Below are 13,075 nucleotides of genomic sequence, written 5' to 3' on the forward strand. Positions count from 1 at the left end.
GTGTGCTGGTGGGATGAGGGCCCTACAGGCATGCACATCCACAAAGCTCCTCGGCCACACGCTTCAGGGCAGGACAGATTATTTCTGAAACCTGGCAAGAGGTCAGCAGCTTCAGGGGAGATGACCCAGAGACATCTCTTTGTGGGCAGGACTGGAGAGCAGCAGACCCCAGCGAGCCAGCTTTTCCTCTGTGTTCCTCCCTGGAGCAGCAGATAAAAACCATGTGCCTTCAAGCCCTGGAAGACCATCCACCTGGCCTGAGGCCGCCGCTCAAAGCAGGCCCACGGGGCGCAGCTTCCTGCCCGGCTCCCTGTGCCAACTGGAGGCCTGGGCTGAGTGGGGTGGGATGTCCTGTTTCCTCTCTACTCGTTTTGGTGCCCACTGATGTGTAAGTGACATGATGGCCCCACACTGTCACCACATGGAGGCAAGGCGGTTGCCCACTGTTGACATGATTGGATTGAAGCTGGAGTTCAAGCAACATAGGCTCCAGGCAGCCTCAGTTGGGGCTCCATGAGTTTGCATCCTGAAGCCAGGTGTGGGCAGCATGGAGCCCCGCGCCCCCTGTCCTCCTACCTCAAGTTGCTGGGAGGGCAGTGCCAAGTGGCTGTGTGGGCCCAGGTGACCCCACTCAGCTTCCTTTCTCAGAGCAAAGTCACAGTCTGCTTAGGACTCACATCTGTGCCTTTCCTCTGGAATGGGGTAGACGCACACTAGATGACTTTCTGGGAGCGTTCAGGATCGTTTCTCCGATTTGGGGCTCAATTTTCTGTTCTAAATGCATAGATTTCAGCCATATTAGAGTGGAGGATCTCTCCCTTACAGACATGGGAAATGGCGTGAGTGTCTGAAGACTGTGTGTAAGGCAGTAGGTTGCCTTTATGCTTTAAAAAAAAGTTTTCATTTTTTCCTCAATCTCAATTTTTGTCAAGACAGAATATATGTGTGTGTGACTGAGTTCATTCCGGCCAAAGGTTTTACCCCGCACGTCAGAAGCCTGTCACCGAAGCCTGGAGCCCTTTGCTCCTGACCCCTGCGCTTCTCAGGCGGAGCAGACAATGGATTTTCCACACAGGGCTTTGGAGCTGAAGCTGTCCTTGATTATGTCACTCTGTCACAGGCTGATGAACTGTGTGTGCTGAGGGTTTAGAGCTCTCAATTGCTAAAATTCTGGGAATTGAGCCAGTGCCCTTGTTGCTGGGAATTCTCAGACCTGGATAGTACCAAGGGGAGGCCATGCGGTTTCAGTTTGACCCCCACCCCACCCCCAGAATTGAGAAACCGAAGCCCACTCTCTTCTGCACCTCCCTCTTCCCAGCTCTCCGCCCCCCTCTGCCTGGCCTCTGTCTGGGGCATGTGTACAGGGCTGTCGGGTTTGGCAGCAGCAGATGTGCAGGGCTCTTTGCTGCCATCTCTCTCCTCCTGTAGGAACCTGCTTTGGCGTAAGCATTACCCTACAGAGAACGTGCAAACCTGAACAATGGCAAGTGAAAAAATACTTTTGGTGTCCAAATGCTCTTCAGAGTCGTGGGAATAAGGACAGTAGGTGTGGGGAACCTGCTTGCTGATGAATCCCACTTCTGGGGATGCGCCTCCTCGCACAGCGGCTCCTGCTGCACTCAGTGTGCCAGCATGGCTTGTTTCCTGCGCTCTCTACAGTTCTTCCAACATCTTGTTCCACATTCCTCCTGATAGTACATTATTTTTATTATTGCTTGAAGACCTTTTAAGAGTTAAATACTTAGTACCCTCAACTCTTATTGAGCAGAATCACAGCTAAAATTAGCAGGTTTGGGGGTTTTTTATTTTTTAATATGTTTTTATTGATTTCAGAGAGGAAGGAAGAGGGAGAGAGCTAGAAACATCAATGATGAGAGAATCATTAATCGGCTGCCTCCTGCACACCCCACACTGGGGATGGACCCCGCAACCCGGGCATTTGCCCTCACCGGTAATCGAACCATAACCTCCTGGTTCATAGGTCGACGCTCAACCACTGAGCCACGCTGGCTGGGCTAAAATTAGCAGTTTTCATTCAAGTTGCATATTTGCTATGCTGGAGCAGGTCATTTTTATATGGCGGAAGTGAAGGAATACAACCGTTGACATAAGTAATGTTTAAACCTGCAGAGAATTTCTATAAGAGTTTATTTGAGCCAGCTGATGACCTATGCCAGGGAGCAAGATCTCAGATGCTCCAAACAGTTTCACAGTCCCTGTATGCATTTGAAATTTGGGAGGATGGCATGAGGGTGGGAGGAAGCAGGTGGGATTGAATTATAGGACAGTTAAAGAGATTATGTGCTCTTTTGAAGGTGGTTATATTTACTTCAAAGGTGTGTTAACCTAGAAACACAGAAACAATAGGCAGGGCTTCCTTAAGTCAGAGACAAACCTTTCACTAAAAAGTTACATGCCTGGGATTTGACTGCCCACTATGATTTGCTCGGTTAAGAATTTATGATCCGATCACCCTGTGAGGTTACTTTCCATAGGACCCCTTTTTCGTCCACACAGTATGAAAGGAGGAACAGAGGGTCAGGACCTGGTGAACTCGGGCATGAACAAGAGCCTCTGACGCCTCTCAGAAGCTGACGTGAGGATTGGCGTTCCTGTCTGTACATTTCGGTGACCCCCAAATAACCTACAGGCTGCAGAAAGCAGTGACAAGATGCACTTTCCATGTGGCTTCAAGTCCTTAGTCATTTATCAGCAGGGGCTTGACTGCTAAACACCTGTGCTGCTCTCGGCTCTGTGCTCACACCTGGCTGCAGCACCCACAGGGGGGCCTTCTGAAGCTCCTTGTGTGCAGACTGTCCTACTGTCTTGTTAACACAAGGAAAAAAAAGCCATATCTGAAATGCAGAAAACACGGGCCCAGAGGACCTATAGTTTTCAGGTCAGAATTCAGCAGAGCCGGAGCCGCAGCCAGGCTGTGATTGAAGGGCACCGTGAGAAAACACTTTCCTCAAATAACTGGTAATTGCGTCCGAGATCCTGCCATAAAGAGTCACCTGGGATATTATGAAAGCTTTGGGCCAATAAATTCAACGATTTAGATGAAATGGACAAATGCAGCTTACCAAAACTGAGACAAAAGGAAACAGGAAATCTAAGTGGCTCCATACCTGTGAAATAAATTGAATTTGTAATCAAAAACCATTCCAGAAAGAAAAGTGCAGGCCCAGATGGCTTCACCAGTGGAATCTATCAAATGCTTGAGGAGGAAATAATAGCAATCCTACACGCAGACTCTTGGAAAATAGCAGAGGAGGGAACCTTCCCAAGTTGTTTTATGTGACCAGCGGAACAGTGATACCAAAAGCTGATGAGGACATCAGCGAAAGGAAAGCAGAGACTGCTATCCCTCATGAGCAAAGGCACAGAAACCCTCTGCAAAATATCAGCAAATCAGATCCGGCAGTATAAAAAGGCATGCTCTATCTCAGGAGTGTGAGGTGGTTTTAACATTTGAAAGCCAATTAATGCAATTCACTATAGTAACAGAATATAGATGAAGAAGTATCTTATCATCTCAAATGCAGTAAAAAGCACATGATACCATTCAGCACCCACTCATGACAGAACTTCCTCAGCCTGACAAAGGCCTCTGTGACGCCTCAGCTCACACGGCTCTTCCCGGTGAGGAGGAAGCTTTCACGTGCGGTTAGAAACCAGGCCCGGACGTCTGGTCCTCATTCTGCTCTTCAGCACTCTCCTGGAAGTCTCAGTGCAATCAGACAAGAAAAAGAAACGAAACTGTTACTCATAGATACGATTGTGTATGTGGAATATCCAGGGGAATCTAAAAGGCAGGTACTAAAATGAATACATGAATTTCACAAGGTTGCAGGATAAAGGCCAATGAGAAAATAACTGTACTATACCATTAAATCATTAGAAAATAAAACAGAATATAAAAACACTGAGAATACTGTCTACAGTTGCATCAAAAGCCCCCAAATACCCCCATAATAAATCTGATTAAGGAGGTCCAAGACGTGTACACTAAAGCTGAAAAACATTGCTGATAGGAATTTAAAAGACCTACATAAATGAAGAGATGTACCATGATCGTGGGTCAGAAGACTCACTGTTGTTAACATGTCTATTTTACCCAAATTTATATGTAGACTCAAGGCAATTTCTATCAAACTCCCAGGGGGCCTTTTGGAGACATTGACACGCCAGTTCTAAAATTTACATGGAAATACAGAGAATCTTGAGAAAGAAGAACAAAGTTGGAGGACTTATACTTCCTGATTTTATAGCTTAATTTAAAACTGAAGTATTTGGCATTGATCTAAGCTGAAAAAACAGATCAGCAGAAGAGAATAGTCCAGAAACAGACCCAGTCTCTATTGTTGATTGATATTAAAGTATCAAATCCATGGGTAAAGAAAAGACATTTTTTAATAAATAATGTTAAAATCATTGGGTATCTGTATAGAAAAATGAAATGAGCTTTGACTGCAATTTCATTTATACTAAACTCTAGTTTGAAAGACATGGACCTAAATGTAAAAGCAAAACCTTAAAGTTCATAGAAGAAATCATAAAGAGTATCTCTCAGAAACACATTCACAAAGATACAGTCAATTGATTTTCAACCAAGACACTAAGTCAAAACAGTGAGGCAAGGGAAGTATTTTTTTTTTTTACAAACATGAACGCCAGAATTATAACCGTTTTCAAAGATAACATAGTTACTTTGAGGTTGACCAAAAATTCTTGGACAGGGCACAAAAAAGCACTAAGCATTAAAGAAAAAAAATATCGATATTAACATTTTCCATTATCAAAAGACACCATTAAGAAAATGAATAGGCAAGCCAGAGACTGGGAAAAGTATTAGCAGTGCATAGGTCTAACCAAAAACATACAAATCACAATAACAGGACATAGGACCTGAACATACTTCACAAATGAAGATATAAGAAAGGAGACATGTGCATAAGAAGCTCTGAGACAGCATTTAACCCCCGAGGGGGTCATATCTGAAGCACTGTCAGCACCCCATGCTGGTGAGGTGCAGGCGACTGGAATTCCTAGTGGGTTTCATCACTAATGGGGTATAAGATGGCACAACCACCTTGAAGAACAGTTGGCAGTGTCTTACAAGGTGACACTGTGCCTGCTCTGTGAGCCAGTCTTCCACTACTGGGAATTTGCCTGAGAGGAATGAAGACCGATGTCCACACAGAGGCCGCATACATCCACGGCAACCTCAGTCATAACTGCCAGACCTGGGAAGCAAGCACACGTCCCCTGGCGGGATGGGTACACTGCGATGCACTCACACTAGGGACGACACTCAGCTGCAGAAGGGAATCAAGTCCTGATGCAGCAACACACAGATGAACCCCAAAGCATGAGCAGCATGACCCACCCGAACCCAGACCCGAACCCAGAGCCAGAGCGCCTGACGCCCGAGTCAGTCTGTGTGAGAGCCCAGAGCCAGGCTGCACAGCTTTCAGGCGAGTGGGGTGTGGGATTGCCAGGAGAGGAGTCCCAGGGACTGTTCTTTGGGATGGAAACCTGTATCCTGTTTAAGATACTAGATATCTGATTACACACAGTGGCCAGAACACATAGAACTGAACACTTAAAGATGGGTATGTATCCTTCCATGTAAATTGAAGGTCAGCCCTCAGACTTAATCATGAGTTTGCTTTTCACATATAATGATCACTGGTGAGATGCAGCCCATAAACTCTGCACACCGTGGGGATGATGCGGGAGCTGGCCATTGCTAATGTTGGAGAGCCTTGCGGTCACCCCAGCCCTTGGGCACCTCAGCACCAGAGAGCAGGCAGCTGTGCAGACCGCTGACATTCTCTTCACAGGAGCAGCGTTGGTGTGCAATCAGGAGTCAGCCCTGCGCAGGTTTTGGCTGGGGTTGGGGGCGGCTCTGATACCTGCTGGCAGAGCGGTGGTGAGTGCACGCTCATCCGTGTCTGCTTCGGGCTTCTCTGCTCGCTGCTGCCGAGTCCAAGCCACACCTGGATCTCAGGCTGGCCATCGGCCCCGCGTCCCCCGCCCTGAGGTTCAGGCATCTGTCTGATGAGAAGGATGTTCTCAGGCTGAGATGAGGCTCCAACCCGGAAGTTCAGCGAGTTTGCACTTGGATCTCTGCTCTTACCCACGGAGGCCCCGGGACTCAGAGTGACTGCTGACATGCCTCACTTGTGCGTGGCCCAGAGACGCTCCAGCCCAGGAGGCACTGAAAGGTTAGTGAAGAAAAGCACGGAGCTAAGTCGCTAAAGGAAAATGAGAGTTTGGAGTCAGGAGCTCTTTCTGGGAATCATGTTGCCGCCAGTGAAATCGTATTACATGTAATGAAATAAATGTCGGAATGCAGCATGCCCATGAAGACCCAATCAGCGGATGTCGTTGTCATTTCCTTGGCCAGCCTGCCTGTCCTGGGATCCCCTCTCCCCAAGGAGAGCAATTACCCCAATTGGTTTTATTGCATTAGTGTGGGCAGAGCTGAAGAAAGGGGCTTTCTTCCTTCCTGCAGGAGCACCGGGAGGCCAGACCTCGGACTCCAGCCCGGGGGCAGCATGAGTATTTCTGGGAAAAATATGTCTGCAATGGTCTGGCCTATGGCCCCCAACTACAGCCCCCGACCCCCCACTCACACAGGCTCCCGGGCTCCTCAGCACCCTCTTTGTGCCTCTATTTCCAGCCACTTGCCTTGGAACCACCCTCAGCAGGAAGACAGCCATTCCTGGGGGTCTAGAAAGTAAGCGGGTCGTAAACGCCTCCAGGACCTGTGACGTCCCTTCCACCCACACCACGCAGCCCCACTTCCAGGTCTGTCAGGCAGGTGCCCCACGGCAACTTTCAAAGGCTCAGCAAATGGCTGTAGAGGTTTCTCTCCCTAACCACAGGGTTCAGTCCAAGCCGTGTCCCGGACTGACTGGTACTTCCTGTATGCGCAATGCTCCGTTTGTGGCTTTAAACGGTATCATACCTTGGGGTCAGAAAGTATCGACACCGTAAGACTGACGCTGGAGAGTAAAAAATGGGGCCCTTCAAATGCGAAGTGAACCTCAAATGCAGCCATCACCACATGCCTGAGACATGGGCCCCCTGCTGTCTGCTCAGAGAGCACATGGGGTACCCCCACCTACTAAAGGTACACATGGGGTCCTGTGGGCCCTCCTCACCTCCCACGGGAGAGAAACGGTGTACTACTTGGGTCAGGGCAGAACCAGGGTGCCCAGGCCCCCACTGGCCCAACTCCCAGTCACCCGTGAGTGGTGCCCCAGACACCATGCCTGCTTGTGGGAGCAATGGTCTGTCCCCCCTCCCCCCCCCCGCACACACACACACACACTTGTGAACCCCTCGTCAATGTTCAGGGCTCCAGGGTCCTCGCAGCTTCTCCCTTGTGGGAAAGGAGCCGGCAGAGACTCTGATGATGAGAGAACGGGTGTATGTCAAAGCGAGGCAATGCAGACAGCTCTCCAGGGTGGTACAGGTGCCCTGATGAAAGGGGGCGCCTCCCCTCCCTCGCTGCAGGCCTGCAAAGCGCCCCCACCCCCCGCCCCGGCCAGTGTGCAGGACTTGTGCAGCTTTACAGAAATCTGGTGTGAGGCCCTGGAACCTCCCATTTCCAAATGGGAGTTTTGAAGATAAGTGTGCTCAGACCCTGGAGCTGCAGAGAGGAGCCCATCTGCACCCCACAGGCTCCTGCCTCCCATCAGTGCCCGTAAGGCCTAGGGCAGTGATGGCGAACCTATGACACGCGTGTCAGAGGTGACACGCGAACTCATTTTTTTGGTTGATTTTTCTTTGTTAAATGGCATTTAAATATATAAAATAAATATCAAAAATATAAATCGCCCTGACCGGTTTGGCTCAGTGGATAGAGCGTCGGCCTGCGGACTCAAGGGTCCCAGGTTCGATTCTGGTCAAGGGCATGTACCTTGGCTGCGGCACATCCCCAGTGGGGATATGCAGGAGGCAGCTGATCGATGTTTCTCTCTCATCGATGTTTCTAACTCTCTATCCCTCTCCCCTCCTCTCTGTAAAAAATCAATAAAATATATTTAAAAATATATATATATATAAATCTTTGTTTTACTATGGTTGCAAATATCAAAAAATTTCTATATGTGACACGGCACCAGAGTTAAGTTAGGGTTTTTCAAAATGCTGACACGCCGAACTCAAAAGGTTCGCCATCACTGGCCTAGGGCTTTCTCAGCCACTGCGGAATGTTCCAGCATCCTGGCGCTCTCCTATCCCCGAGCAGAGAGCAGGGGTCGTATGGGCAGCTGTGGGTCACTCGCCTCTCTTTGAGTCTGCCTTGTTAGTGGCCTATCTGTCCCGTTTTTTGTGGGTTTTTTTTTTTCTTCCCAGAATTAATTTTGGCCTGAAAACGTCTCAAAGAAGGCTTTGTTCCTTTGACACTTATTCTGGAAGAAAAAAAATCTGTGGAAAATCTGACATCTGCATTGTAGGGAGAAGTCAGTAGATGGGGAGGAATGTAATTACCTTCCGCTCCTGAAAGGATGTCTCAGATTTTTAAGTGTCTCATATCAGCTTAGAGTTTGAATGACATTTTAATTATTTTGTTTTTTTTCTTCTTCGCTGGTTTGAATCTCCAAAGATTCACCCTCGGATTCTGAAAGGATGCAGGGAGTGGAGCTGTGCTCACGGGGAGCCTCGTGTGACCGCGCGGCTGGGGTTTTCCACGGAACAAGGGGTGCGTCTCATCAGAAAGCAGCAGCTCTCCCATAGGCAGACGGGCTCGCTCAGATCTGGGTCGTCTGTTTTCACACAACGTAACTGTGTGTGGCCAAATTCAAACGAGGTGTCTCTCTGGCACTCTGTGATCTAAGCAAACCCAGTTTCCAGAAAGATGTGACTCTACTTTTCAAAGTGATGCATTCAGAAGTCTTTGTCCTTGGAGCACAGCTCCACGAAGGTGCCGCAGCTGGTGGCGTTGGGAGCAGCCAGTGGCTGCGGGCCAGGCGGGTTCCGCCCTGCGAGGTGTGAAGTCCCAGCAAGGTGGCTGCGGAAGCAGAAGTGGCTCCTCCAGAACCAACTTCAGGGTAGCCTTTGGGTCTCAGTGGAGCTGGGAGCGTTGAGTACTGCGGTCCCTGTGGAGTGCATTGTAAACCATGGTTAGGTGCTCCCAGGTGTCTCAGTCCAGCCCACGCACACCGCAGAGCTCTGTCATTCCGTTTCACTGTAGAAGCCATGTGGCTGCCACACGTCACTCCACGTTTCTCCTCCTTAGGGTGTTGCTGAGTTCGTGCCGCCCACCAGGGGTCCCGGCCAGAGGTCTTGGCTGCTCCCCACCCCACACCTGCTCCAACCCCTCAGCCCATCCTGTGGGCTCCACATGCCTGGCATTGGACACATCCCACATCCGGAACGGTCATTCTGCCTTGCTGGCTGCATGGCCACCAGAGGAGCCATCAGCTCACACTCTTGTCTCTGGCTCAGAGCCCTCAGCCTCCCCAAAGTCTTCCCCAGGCACAGAGGTTAGTTTTATGTGTCAGCCAGTTTTAGCCATCACCCCTAGTCATTCAGTCAAACCCTAATCTCATTGTTGCAGCAACAGTGTTTCACAGACGTGATTAAAGTTCATGATCAGCCCAACCAGTGTGGCTCAATGGTTAAGCGTTGACCTATGAGTGGTTGAGGTCACGGTTGGATTCCCCGTCAGGGCACAAGCCCGAGTTGTGGGCTTGATCCCCAGTAGGGGGCATGCAGGAGGCAGCCGATCAATGATTCTCATCATTGATGTTTCTCTCCCTCTCCCTTCCTCTCTGAAATCAATACAGAAATATTTTTTTTAAAGTTCATGATCAGCCCGACTGGTGTGGCTCAGTGATTGAGCGTCAAGTTATGAACTGGGAAGTCACGGTTCGATTCCCAGTCAGGGTACATGCCTGGGTTGTGGTCTCGATCCCCAGTGGGGGGCGTGCAGAAGGCAGTCGATCAATGATTCTCTCTCATCGTTGATGTTTCTATCTCTTTCTCCCTCTCCCTTCCTCTCTGATCAGTAAAAATATATGTATTTTAAAGTTCATGATCATTTGATTTTAATGAGGAATACTATCCCAGACAACCTGGGTGGGTGCATGGTGGATGGGTGGGTGCATGGTGGATGGGTGGATGCATGGATGGATGAGTGGGTGCATGGTGGATGGGTGGGTGCATGGTGGATGGGTGGGTGCATGGTGGATGGGTGGGTGCATGGGTGGATGGATGAAACTCAGGTAGGGTGGATGGATGAAACTCAGGTAGTCATAGCTGCAGAAACCACCGACACGAGAAAACTGAGCTGCATTCGGGTTGTTTCTTTATTGGTGCAGTGTCTTTCTCCCCTTCTAATCCGGCTATTATGTAAGAGACAGAAATTGGAACTGAATCTCTGCATCTCAAGCAGAGTTTTTATTCCTGGTAGGGGAACAGTTGGTTTCTGACTTTCGAAGGAGTCATGTGGAGAAAGTGGGGCTGCATCTGACAGGCATGCAGCTGACTGTCCTCCCGGTGACTGCAGACCAGCCACGATGTGGACTCCGCATGGCGTCCTGGAAACTGCGCAGGGTTGCGGGGCAGCCAGCTGTGCCGGGGCGGCTGGCAGCGCCCGGAAGCTCGTCCACAGGCTGGTCAGCAGAGTCCCCTCTCCCTGCAGCCACTTTCCCAGGGGACCAGGCGGCAAAGCAGCTCCCTGGAGGCACCCGGGCCTGCGCATGGGCAGTGTCCTGAGTGCCTTGAAACAGCAGTGCCCATTCAAGGAGACGGGTCCAGCCCACCTGAGCTGCTGCATGGTGTGTCACTGCAGCAAGTGCGACGTCCCTTTGACGTGCTCCTAGGCATCTATAAGTATAAGTAAGGTGTGTGTGTGTGTAGCTTTGCAAAGTTGTCCAATTTTAAAGCCTCACAGTTGTATTGCTGTGATGATGCTCACAGGCTAAAAACTGAGTTTTAAAGAAAGTGCAGAAGGAAGCCGGTTATAACAAGGAAGCAGTGTTTCTTTTTCCCTGTAGCAGTTGCTGACTTTTCATCATTGAAGCCTTTGTGAAACTTTCTTTAAGTCTTACCCTCACATCCCTTAGGGGTACCGGCACATGTTCCTTTCAGCGCGGGCTCTTCCCCGGCGGGCATTCCCCATCCCGAGGGCTCCTTGCCGTCCTGGGGCACTGGCTCACGCTGCTCTTTCTCCTTCTTGCCTTGGCAGGGCCTGATCAAGATCCGGGGGGACCAGTGCTGGCGAGACCTCACCTGCATGGACTTCCACTACGAGGTGAGCAGCGGTGACCCGTGATGGGATGGCGCAGACTCCAGCTCGTGTGGGAGCCCTCTCTGCTTCCCTTCTCTTGGGGCAGAGTGTCCCACTTGCTGAGGCTGGCAGAGTGGGGCGTCTGGCCACCGTGGTTCTGGGCCTGGTTGTTCATTCTGGTTTGGGGCAGCGAGTCCCTCTGCTGCTGTCCACAGCCTTCCCAGGCCCTGGGTGTCAGGCTGGGCTCCCTCCCTCCCAGAGGCTGAGCTGGCCCTTTCTTCCCTATACCGAGCTCCCAGCCTCGGTGGATGTGGGTACAGGGGTGTCCCGGCTCCCCCAGGGACAGGCTCCAGTCCTGTGTTCAGACCCCTCAGGCCCCCTCTCTACCTTGGCCCAGGGCTTTGGGCAGAGTCCCCGACCCCAGGACCAGGCCCTGGTCAGAGCCCCTCCAGACATCCCTGTCTCTGCTGACTGCTAGCCTGTTCGGTGGGGGGCTGGGGTCGCCTTTCCTTACGAATTAATTCGAGGGCATTTGGCATTGAAGTGTCCTTCGTCATCTCAGTAATGTTGGCTCATTCGCACACAGAGTGCATGCCTGTCGGGTGCCCGTTCTCACGTTGGGCTCGTGTTGCTTTTATTGGCAGTGAGAGCCTTGACACGCCTAGAGCACCACCTGTCAGATAGAATGCTGTCGCCCTGTTCCCTGCTCATTGCTGTGGCTCAAATACAGGAGAGTGGTTTTTATCTGCTCTTCTGAAAGGCGGCTTGTAGGCCATCTTATGCCTTCTGTGGCTTTCAGTCCCAAGTGTGCTCAGTCCTGGAAGTCACCTCTGAGTCCTGGGGTACCGCCCCCTCACTGCTGTGCCTGTGTGTTAGCGATTAAGCAGCCCGGGCAGGGTCATCCTCTGTGTGCTGCATTTAAGAAGTCAGGCTTTATCTTTAGGGCCTGGAGATCAGCCCATGTCCCACCTAACATGTCTCGGAATGTCCTCCCTCCTGCTCAAAGACCCCTGCGGCCCACCCTTGGTCCTAGAGCTGCCCTTTCCAAAAGTGCCAGCAATGAAATGCTTCCGGCTTGGCAGGCGGGAGCATGGGACCCCATGGACTGGGCCACAGGCCTCCTGCTCTGTCCTGGGCCTGTCCACAGCCCCCTCAGCCACCTTGTCAACACTGGCCTGCTGTGTGTCCCCATGAAGGGCATCAGGGCACGGTAAACAGGCAGCGCCTGTCAGTCCCCGGATGCGAATGCCCGTGCTCGCTGTGCCTGCAGCTCTCTGGCCACGATGGAGGCAGCTCTAGGACTCCTGTGTTGGGACAATGGAAGGAGCTGTGGCGAGTGGAGGGTAGGGATGGGTGAGCGTCCCCACAAGGGCATGGAGTTGGCACACACCAGGGCCTGCCTGGGACTGGGGCAGGCAGCGGGAATGTGGCCACCATAGCGCTGGCTTGTGAACTGAGTCCTAGGACAGGCTGCCAGCAGGCATGGCATTGGTGTGTGAGGCCAGGGCCACTTGGAATCGACGTTCTAGGACAGGCTAAGTTGAGGCTCATCAGGAACCAGGAATGTGATGGCCAACGATCCCCTGGGATCCAGGGCTGAACCGCGCAGTGCTCTGGGAGCTCAGTGCTGCCGTCATGAGGAATCGGCCCATGGCATCCAAGGCAGGCCCTTTGGAGGGGCTGAATCCCGTCGCTCTCTGTAGCTGCAGAGCCTTTCCTCAGCAAAGCTTGTTTCAACACCCGCTTTGTACGGTGGATTGGAGTGAGGACACTGACTGACGTCTCCTTAGGAGCCAGGCCATGCTGTGTGCTGACTGCAGACCATTC

The 13,075-nt window shown here is 51.2% G+C and overlaps 1 protein-coding gene across 3 annotated transcripts in view; it reads left to right on the forward strand.

Moving 5' to 3' along the window:
• Positions 1-13,075, forward strand: part of LMF1 (lipase maturation factor 1) — a 110,598-nt gene that overhangs the window by 63,189 nt on the left and 34,334 nt on the right. For all 3 annotated transcript variants that reach the window (XM_006104928.3, XM_023746048.1, XM_023746049.1), the window contains one exon: positions 11,207-11,272. In XM_006104928.3, coding sequence (XP_006104990.1) covers positions 11,207-11,272 — 66 coding nt within the window. The remainder of the gene's footprint in view (positions 1-11,206; positions 11,273-13,075) is intronic.

The sequence above is a fragment of the Myotis lucifugus genome, unplaced genomic scaffold (assembly GCF_000147115.1).
Source record: "Myotis lucifugus unplaced genomic scaffold, Myoluc2.0 scaffold_622, whole genome shotgun sequence".
Lineage (NCBI taxonomy): Eukaryota > Metazoa > Chordata > Mammalia > Chiroptera > Vespertilionidae > Myotis > Myotis lucifugus.